At 39.0% G+C, this 10,152-nt stretch overlaps 1 protein-coding gene across 2 annotated transcripts; it reads right to left on the bottom strand.

The window, feature by feature from the left end:
* Window positions 1-10: 10 nt before the first annotated feature.
* On the bottom strand, window positions 11-9,792 carry LOC311294173 (chaperone Ric-8A). Of its 2 annotated transcripts, XM_084414891.1 has the most exons (14): window positions 9,698-9,792; window positions 9,505-9,595; window positions 9,133-9,180; window positions 8,893-8,910; window positions 8,224-8,316; window positions 5,979-6,583; window positions 5,719-5,854; window positions 4,731-4,919; window positions 3,413-3,507; window positions 3,173-3,323; window positions 2,716-2,805; window positions 2,424-2,568; window positions 1,095-1,365; window positions 11-935 (listed from the first exon to the last, which is right to left on the bottom strand). In XM_084414891.1, exons 2-14 carry the CDS (start codon window positions 9,592-9,594, stop codon window positions 788-790), a joined length of 2,079 nt encoding a protein of 692 aa, XP_084271017.1. In that variant the 5' UTR covers window position 9,595; window positions 9,698-9,792; the 3' UTR covers window positions 11-787. The 2 variants fall into 2 exon arrangements, with proteins under 2 accessions (XP_084271017.1, XP_084271018.1); XM_084414892.1 differs by having other exon boundaries at window positions 24-935; window positions 9,505-9,713.
* Window positions 9,793-10,152: the final 360 nt, after the last annotated feature.

Here is a 10,152-nt window from a genome sequence, read left to right as displayed (position 1 = left end):
CGCATTTTCACACCAGACTGCTTTGGATTTTTTTATTTATTTAATTCATTTGCATATTTTTTGTTCCTGACATATGAGCTGGTACTTTGCGTTTTACACGGGTAGGAATGAGATGGGGAAATATATTGGGAAATTAAGTAGTAGAGCCAGACAACCTGCTCTAAATAATTCGATTCAAAGATTCAAGTGCTGACTAATTCTGTAAATGAAAACATTTGACATCATTTTTTTATTCAGCATAAAGAGCGTTAGATCCAGCCTCAGCGCTTCTCTTCAAGGTAAACATTCAACTCCTGCTCGAGCGCAAGGAAAAAAAAGAATCCGTGGAACTGCATTTCCTGTTGTTACCATGGTAACATTACCATGGCAACACCAGCAGCATTTTCCAGGAGTGTTTATCTGTCTTTGGTGTGATGCCTGTCTCTCTCTCTCTGTCTCTTTCTTTCTCCTTTGCCTAATAGCTTCCTATTTCACTCTTTCTAGCGCATATCGTGACTCACAAGAGTCATTACATAGAAATTATATTCTCCGCTATTTTGTGCACATTAAAATGTAAAAAAAAATGTTGTCTCTCCCTTATTCTTCTCTTTACACATCATACAGAGCTTTATGTTTTCTTTCTCAAAATCATTTGCTATTACGTCCCTTGATTACAACGACATATTAAATGAACAAATAACTTATTTATAACTGTTATTGAATTTATAGTTGCACTATTATTTTATCCCTATATTTAGTCATTAGTATAAAATATCTTGCACCTGTCTCTCATTAATCATCAGCTCCATTATTGTTCTGTCTCACTGTCATCATCTTCCTCCTCTTCCTCTTCCTCGTCCTCCTCCTCCTCCTGCACAGCGCAGTGCCTCGTCTGGCCACACAGCGGCGCCAGTTTGCCGTCCGTGGTCACTCCCACTGGCTGAATGATCCTGTCCCTGAACGGGTGTGGTAGAGGACACAAATGATGATGGAGTAAAAAAACAACAACAGCTGTGCACTATAAAGGCGCTATATATTTTAATCGGACTACCTATCCACTACACCGTTTTGAAAAGAAAATCAGAGATGATTTTATATGAAGGAATGAATCATACTGTGACAGCCTGTTGAATATATTTATGAGTTTGAGCGCCTCTGCCTCTTTCTCTTCTTCAGTCATCCCTTCCATTGGATCAGGCTGTTCCTCCTCCACCCGTCCCGTCACAGGGTTAATCCTGTCCTTGGCCTGTCTGTACTCCTCTGTGTCTGAGTCAGAGTCACTGGAGTACTGCTGTTGAGGAGAAGGGTCATGGCCGTTCAAAAGACCCCGCGTTGCCAGCAGCCCCGCTGCATTTCCGTAACCAGTGTACTTCACAAACCTGCTCACTGAGAGAGAAAGAGATCATGAATATCATATTGTTTATATGTCACAGAAAGGTGTGCAGTTGGGTGAATTCCAAATGGTGTTTTTGCACCCTTGAAGAGCACTTCGGGAAGGGGACGTCATTATAGGGGCGTTCCAAACAAAAGTGAACAACTGAATCCCTTCACGAAGGGGCCTTTTATGTGGCCGTTAGCGAAGGGAACATGCCATGGTCACTTCAAGGAAGTAATTTAATCATTTATGGTCATGTTCTGCCCTTCGGAGTGAGTAGGGCACGGGGTTGCTCACTTCCGATTGGAATTTTCCCAATCATTTTGTAAGCCAAACCATGGAAATCAAGTTCACATTTGATCACTTCCAGTTCCATTGTCTCAAAGTCAATGGGTTTTTGGTTAAATGCCTGATATAAGGTCTGTGGTAAACGCAAGCTCTTTTTAAAAGTTGTGTTCATTTGTGAAGATTATCATGATGAACAAAAAGTGTAAGAATCAAAATTTTGTTTTGTCACAGTACTGATTTTCTGCAATAATCCAAGGCACCTGTATTTAGCGTCGTCCACTTGTGATCTGATCGACCAAAACACATCTTAATAGGTGTAAACAGGGCCAAAAAGCCAATGGGAAAACATCCAATTGGCTTTTTCTTGAGGGAACCAGGGACGTCCTGATTTTGCCGAGTTAGACTTGTTCCTGGGTCAACATATTTCTGTCAGAAAATATCCCTACCTCTAAACACTACCCATAAGCTATCCCTAATTAGAGGAAGATCATAGGTGAATAACACTGACGTAGAAGCACCTAACGTGTAAACTTGTCCCTCAAATCTGATTGGTTGATTGGAATGTTGATCCAGGAACATGTTGCACTTGGTGAAATCATGGTTGGTTGGAAGACACGGCGATGCTAACCTCTGTGTTAGCCTAAAATTTGGCACCACCGCAGTGCTCCATATAATAGCATGTTCATACCATGATGAATGAATATAATAATAATTCAGTATGGTATATATCAAGTAAAGATATCAATGCACTTTACATGGTTCAGAAGATTCATGTATTTACCATTTTCTTTACAGAGCACAAAAAGAAGCTCAGCTGCACATTGTTTGATATCAGTGTCGACATGGGTCATTAGTCGCACTAGTCTGCTTCTCAGTGTGTTCCCCTGTTCAGGCCTCAGCTCAACGTCTCTCAGGGGAGGCAGGATCTGCACAAAAATAGCACAGGATCAGGCTACTGGTACATAGCCATGAAAATGAGAAGTATATGTTGTGCCAACCTTAATGTATCATGTTTATAAAGTTCTCTAAATGTAATACTGTTTTTAAAAAGAATTTGGAGGTGAGTTTTGTACCTGCTGTCTGAGATAGTGCCTTGTTTCCCTGTGTGCTTTGCTGCTCTCCGTCAACAGGTTTAAGACTGGTGTCAACTTTTCCTTATGGCCCTGTATAATTCACATTTGAAGATGTAACAATTATCATAAAATAAATTGTACAAATGCAAACTGTTTTATCTCCAGATAAACCTCTGTAATGTTAAAGGGATTTCAATGTATGGACAAAAAAAGGATTCCTCAAAATATCTTCCTTTATGTTCCACATAAGAAAAAGTCATTGGTTTGGAATGACATGAGAGTGAGTAACTAATGGCATTATTTGAATTTTTGGGTGAGCTATCCCTTTAACATGGATATTTGGCATGTTTTGGAAACTAAACCCCAGTCTATGCATTCATTGGAAACCCCTTGGCATTACAAGTGCCATGTTTTTCATCTACAGGAACCCTATACAGTTCAGAGTGCTCTTTCTCACTCTGTCCAGTCTCTTCTCCATAAAGAGCAGCAAAGTGTGGACACAGTCCATGTTGACTCCGCTGGACTCCTTTGAACCCTCGGATAGGCGAACGGATAGCAGAACATCCAGGCATTGCAGAGGGAGCGATGAGAGCACATTTACTGTGTGTCTGTGGACATTCAGCACAAAAGAGTTATAGAGATCAATAGGATGAGACCTCTCAAGACTTCATCGCACTGGTTTGATTCTCACTCTCACCCTTGCAGCTCCTCTTTTCTTTCCTCTCCCTCACAGTTCACGAGCAGACAGTGACGCAGGACTGCAGCTAGGTGACGATACAAAGCTGCAGCCTCCTGTGGCCAGAGAAGAAGAACCCAAAATGTTGACTGTAAAATAAATTCCTTAACAGATGGGCCATCCTGTTATGGTGTACATTTTCATGCCCTCATCGTATATGTCTTATTAGGTTGGAGAAAATAACGAAACTTTCAATCTTTTAAGATGAAAGTCATATTAGTTCTGGGTCTTTTTACGTACAATATCACAATTAAGTGAATAGGGATAAATTCATTTTTTTTCTTTCATTTTTCAAATATATAAAAACTTCCTGTGTTCTTAACATCCTCTTCCCTGTGAAGCCCCATTCATGGCATGCAGAAATAAAATATATTGTGGCCACAAATTAAGAATTTGTTTTTATGACAATAATTCTTGCCCATGTTGTATTCATTTGTTCTCTTCTTTTAGTTAAAGCAACTTACTAATTCATTCCCTTATGTTAGACGAATCAATGCCACATTGTACTAATTCATTCCCTCATTTTAATCTAGTTAAATCAGTCACAAATTAAGAATATCTTATTTTTATCTTGCCCCCCACACCACCTACACCCCACCCCATGTGCCATGTAATTTACATTTTTAAAACATTTTTAGTGTGATCATCCTACCGGAAGTGACATAATTTTAAAGGGGTTGGAACACACAATGGCTGTGTCCGAAATCGCATACTGTCTTGAGTAGGTACTTGTTTTGAATAAGTAATTACTTGACAACCGCTAAATTGCTATAGTGCTATATAGTATGAATGTGTGTAGTATGAATGTAATCTGGATGTCTTAATCCACTCTATGCACACTTCAGAATCTCGCAAGAAGTAGTAGGTTACTTTTTGCCTACTCTTTTATGAGTACTGTGAATTTGGACATACTTCTTTTGTCACATACTGTTTTTTGCCTTCTATAGTAGGGAAGTATGTGATTTCGGATGCAGCCAATCATTGAGTATTAGCACTGGATTTGATGAATCATGTTCGTTTTAGTTGGTTTGTCTCATTTCATCCTCTTTGATAAAATTACAGAATCTGTATGTTCGATAAACAGTAATATCAAAATTATAGAAAATAAAACTGCTGAACTAACTCCTAATCCCATTGACTTAGTTTTTTTTATGCCAATCTTGTTAATAATCCTGTATTTTTCTGGCCATTGTGTAAATCATAAAGTAAAATATAGAGTTTGGAATGACCCAGATGTGGTAATTAGTGGCAAAGAAATAGCAAAGAAAACAGCATTTACCTCGTCTACTTCCTGTCTGTGCACATTATAGGTAATGTTGAATAGGATCTTCAGAATCTCAAGGGCACGTTGTGAAACCTCCTTACACACAGGGGGTGCTGTCAGGTCAGTCAGCACCTCATGCATTTCACCCCAGCACACTTCTAAACACTGCTCCAGAGCTGCAGTCAGCATGGACACGCCGCGCTCCTGACAGGAAGAGAAGGCACAGAATGAGCTAATTCAATTAAATTAAAAAGGCAGTTTGTGTTCTCGTAACACTTTCTTTTATGTGGTCTGTGACTCTACAGTGATACTGCAGGGGCTCCAATAAGTCTTATAGTTTATCTCAGTCGCTTTGGTGCATTTCTCAGATCACAACTGAAATTCTCAAAACTACTTGTTCAACCTGCACATCATCTTGTCACTTGTGCACATCATAAAAGCAATTTCTCATTCTTTTAAACAATTTGCAAATGCTTTGGTACATTCATGCAATTGATAATGCTGTTTCCTACATTATCAACTCTTTATGTCATGTTGATCAAAATATAGGCCTATTATACTATTTCTCTGTTGAATTGTCATACTCCTCAAAACATCTAGGCATTAGTTCCTCCTTGCATAAGTCATTAAATGCAAAATAGTTGGCTAGTTGTCATAAACTGTCAAGCATGTTTTCAATACATTTCTATTAGACTTGTAAATGTGTCCTGAATTGATGAATTGCGGAGGTGAATTTAGAATTTCACTAATGAAGGAAATAATAATGAATTGATAAATTAGGAAGCAGCAAGACAATTCATAATCAATTGCATGAATTTATCAAAGCATTGGCAATTTGTTAAAATTAAGGATTCAGGAATTTTATACAAAATTTAACAGTGAGTCCCTGCTCCTCTCCACCAAGGGGGCCTGAAAACGTTTGAAGACTCCTGCTTCATGGGCACACCTATGTATCACCAGTAATTTCCATTCCATATTCAATAACCGTATCACTAAGTGTTACCTGGCGGAGCTCTATCCTAAGTTCAGGCCGTAAAGCAGTCAAGAGAAAGAGAAACCGCAGTTCATAAAATTGACCACTTGGAGGTGATGAGGAATGTATACCCTCCTTAAGTCTATCTGACAGGCCGCGGAGCAACCTGATAAAGAAAACAAAGCAAAATAGAATGAATTAGACAGAGTGAGTTTTCGCTAACAATATTGAATTATTTGATGTTACTGTACATGACAAAAAAAATTTAACATCTTAAGTTTGAGCTGTACTTCAGGGTGCTGGCTCTCTCTTGTGCTTTCGTGCTGTTGTAGATGACATTGCACAGAGCCTTTATTGCCTCTTTCCTCCAGATCTCTCCATCATCATGCCCCTCCTCATCCTTTTCACCTCTGGCATCCCTCTTTCCTCTCATCAACACCCCACAGACCCCATCTTTCCTTATGCTTTCTTCGTGGTGGTCGTTTTGTGCTTCAGTATTACAGTTAGATGTTAAATTCACAGGATTGAATTGCAAACATCCTTCACTGGCCGAAGACTCAGCACAGGCTGCGGAGGCAAAGACTGAATCGTCTGTCTCACTGTAACATGTTGGGCTTTGGGCATTGCTGTCATTATTTTCTGGGCGTGTCTCCGTCTCATTCTCAGGAGTGATGTCACTGTGGGAGGAGCCCCACTGAGCAGCCTCTTCTTCGGGCCAGGTAGGCAGGGTGGAGATGCCCCCGAGTCGAGCGAGAGTTAGAATGGCATAGTCTGTGATCAAGGGTGCCAAGGCCTTTCGGTCCCGTGAGATGATTCGCAGAGTTCGCAAAGACACCCTCAAAACGCCCGGCTGCAGTCGCATGCGAATAAACAGGATCAGAGCAGCAGCAAGCCTCTGGAGGAGACCGAAAAGAGAATGGATGAAAGGTTCAAGTTATATACCCCCTGTTTCACAGGCAAGGCTTAAACCTAGTCCCAGACTAAAATGCATGTTTGAGCTGTTTTAACTGAAAGCAATTTACGCTGGCATATTTCAAAATATGTCAGTGCCATTGTTTGGTCTCAAGATGCACACCAGTAGGCTAAGGTTTTTTTTTTTTTTTTTTAAGTCATGTTTATAAACGCTACTCAAATGCCCTAATTAAACCAAAGCCAATACTTTTTTCAAGTAAACTTCAAACATAATTAAAAGCCCCGTTTTCGATTAAGCCCCTCCTTCCGATAATACGAAATGTGCTGTGATTGGTTAGCTAGCCAAGTGTGTTGTGATTGGCAGCGCTTGGCCGTCTTCGGGGAAATGTCACGCCCCTTCATAACCGCGAGCTCTATTCGGAATAAAGACTTCATAACATCCGGAAAAAGTGCGTTGTAGTCCGACTCCAAACGAGCCGTTCGTTGTAGTTCTTGAAATGGGAATTCTGTTAAATAAATTTCTCCCTTTGTGGACTTCGAGCTTTGTCATCTTGCAGATTTTTTTTTATGCTCAAAAAGCTACATTACACACTAAAGTTGAAAAAGTGAAAAAGCATAATAGGACCCCTTTAATATGGCACTATTCATGTGTTTTTATTGTCCACGTTTAAAATGCAGCACTTAATATTATACAAAATGTATTTGTATAATGCTATATTTTTCTATTCACCATGAGGCGCATTGGCATGAAAAAGCTTGAAGACTCCTGCTTTATGGACAAGAAACAATTTTAATGTAAGGAACTGAAATTCATGAAAAGATAGTTAAGACAAAAGTTTAAAAAAATGTTTTCTATACACTTTGTTTTAAATTTTGAACGTCTTTGAGAAAACCTTTTAAAAAAGCCCTCAAGATGGAAGGTTTATAAATAGATTATATAATGACAGAACAATTGATAGATAGAACAATAAATAGTTTTTTTTCTAGTACAATTTAATAAATTACGTAACATCCTGTGAGGTGTGACCATCTTTATTTAAATTCTAAATCAATTGAAAGGATGAAAATCCAATTCTGAAAATGAACTTGAAAAAATGGGGTGTGTCTCAATCAGCTCCCTAGTTCATTAGGGCACTGATCAGGGTCAATCGCAAAATCCTACCAGTGCACTGAAACATTCACTCCCTAAAAAGTTCCACAATGCACCTTAAAACGATGCTCACTATGTTCCCTTAACGGAACTTCTGAAGAGCAAAACATAATCATATGATATCAATATATCATTATTTATTTACGTTGCATGAATTGAACAAGTAAAATATTTATCATAATGTTAAATAACATTAAAAATGATGTCAGAAAGTTATCAGCTCTGCTGTTGTTCATAAATACCAGTAGTGATGTTGTACAATGAGGACATTGTCACATCGCCGGAAACAGAGTCATCAGTGTCCCAATGTGTAGTGAGTGAGCCAGAGTCCTTATGTCCTTACCAGTGTCTGAATTCATGTTGATGTACTGATTCACGACCTAGGAAGCTATGGGAGCTGATTGAGACGCACCCATAGATGTGATTCTGGGTTGTTCATTTACTTGTGGCCATAGGAGTTGTGTTTGACTCACCCTCCGCAGAACAAGATCTGGATCCTCATTCTCATCAAAGTCAAAATCGGAGTCCGAGTCCGGAACATACTCTCTCACTTTATTCCTACGGAACTGAGTAGAGAAGAACAAACACAAGTACATTTACAAGAGAAAGTGGAGTTAGACAAACAGAAAAAAAAACAAGCTTTTGCAAGAACTGAGAGCTGACAGGGGAAGAATAAAGTCAATGACTGCCCTTCAAGCTCAAGATTCAGATTTTAAACACTGGCCTGCTTCTTAAGGTATCAACAACAGAAGTTCATTGAAGACTAATAAAAGCTTCGGTAAGAATCCATGAACACAGAGGAGAGATTATAAAAGCTTTATTTTGTGAGCACAGGCATGATGAACAGAGGTAAATGGCTTTTGTGAGTTCCAGTAAATTATCTTTTTGACACACGGCACAATAATTGGTCCTCAGTAACAACAAAATAATTATCTGAAAAGAATGAAGAACAGGCCCTTCCCGACACCGACATACTGGGAGCCGGCATGTACAGGTGCCCCAGGGTGAGATAGACGGCGAGTATATTAGTTTCAGATTATCCACCTCTCTCATTTTTCTTCCCCACAGACATCTCACTCCCTTCTTTATTTATCCACTAGCAAATACCTGCTCTTTTTCTTTATGTCATGTGAAAGATTTACCTCATCCAGCTCTCTTTGCTGTTCTCAGTTCATCCACACAGGAGCATTGGGCAAAAAGTGAAAAAAACATGTTTGTGAGTATCATATATGCACTGCAAGAATGAGATGAGGGTGAAGTGAGGGATAAAGATAAGTGAAGGTGGATGAGTGAGATTTACATTATTAGCTGTGTTAATCCAAGCAATGTGTGTCCTCAGATTGAGGACAGACGGATAAACAAGGAAAGACTTTAGAATTTACCTTTCTTTTCTCCCTTTCTTCCACATCAAAAAAGAAACATTGCGAGTACTGTGAAAAACAGACAGATTATTAAAAGGTGAAATATAAGAGAGACGATAGGATTTAAAGGCTCTGCAAACGCTAGACACATTAAAACTTGACTAGATCACAGAAATTGTAAAATGACTGGATAAGTAATGAGAAACACCCTTCAGGTTTACCCTAGTTCTGTTGTCATGGAAACTGCTAATATCTGAGTGTTGTAGAAGTAGTAGAAGATTCTAACACAGTTTTTTTTTTTTTTTTCTGCCAGCACAGCGATGATCATACTGAGCACAGAATTAATCTTATTAAATTTAATTACATTTCTGCATGTCAGCAAATTGTATTTACCTGAGCGTTGTAATCATCCAGATGTATTTGAACATTGTCCTGGTCACCTTGTTTGATAAACTGAATAATCTTCTCCACGTCTACAGGCATTCTTAATAATAATAATCAACCAACATCGACATATGTAAAGATAAAACAATACTGATACAATCTTATATAATGTTTAGAGATGCATTCATATTCCTGCACTTACCCTCTGTGGTTTTAAAAATGTGTGACGGTTTCCCTGCAAACAACTCGTTTTAGTGTTTGTATGTGCCTGTCTTCATGGGTTCCCATCTGTAATCTGACAGGCCTCAGATTTAGCTTTGAGTTTTCCTAAACTAATCCCACCCATCCTCTCTCACTCATTCACAACACTGCTCATAAATCTATCTCTGCCTCCATGATCGTGCATTTGGCCCCGTCTTTTGACGAAGATTTGCTGTTTTGTATTTCCTTTCTTTGTTAATAATACAATTTATTGCAATAGTTATCCTCAGAACAGCAGCGCTAATTAGTGAGAAAGCCAATAGGGCCAGACAATAGGGAGAAGAAAAAGCTTGAGCAGCTATGCTGGCATTCAGGCAACAGTGAGAAAAAGACAGGGTTGGAGAGAGAAAAAAAAGAGAGAGGGGGATGAAAGCAGTACAGGTTTATATAAAGCTT

The sequence above is a fragment of the Rutilus rutilus genome (assembly GCF_951802725.1).
Source record: "Rutilus rutilus genome assembly, chromosome: 1".
NCBI lineage: Eukaryota > Metazoa > Chordata > Actinopteri > Cypriniformes > Leuciscidae > Rutilus > Rutilus rutilus.
Note: the sequence above shows the minus strand (reverse complement) of the source record. Positions and strands in the feature narration are given on the sequence as shown.

Coding starts and splice junctions, on each gene's coding strand:
- LOC311294173 (XM_084414891.1), bottom strand. CDS start 9,594: ATGCCTGTAGACGTGGAGAAGATTATTCAGTTTATCAAACAAGGTGAC. Junction 6,584..8,223: donor CAGATCTTGTTCTGCGGAGG/GTGAGTCAAACA, acceptor GGTCTCCTCCAG/AGGCTTGCTGCTGCTCTGAT. Junction 2,806..3,172: donor TGGAGAAGAGACTGGACAGA/GTGAGAAAGAGC, acceptor TGAATTATACAG/GGCCATAAGGAAAAGTTGAC.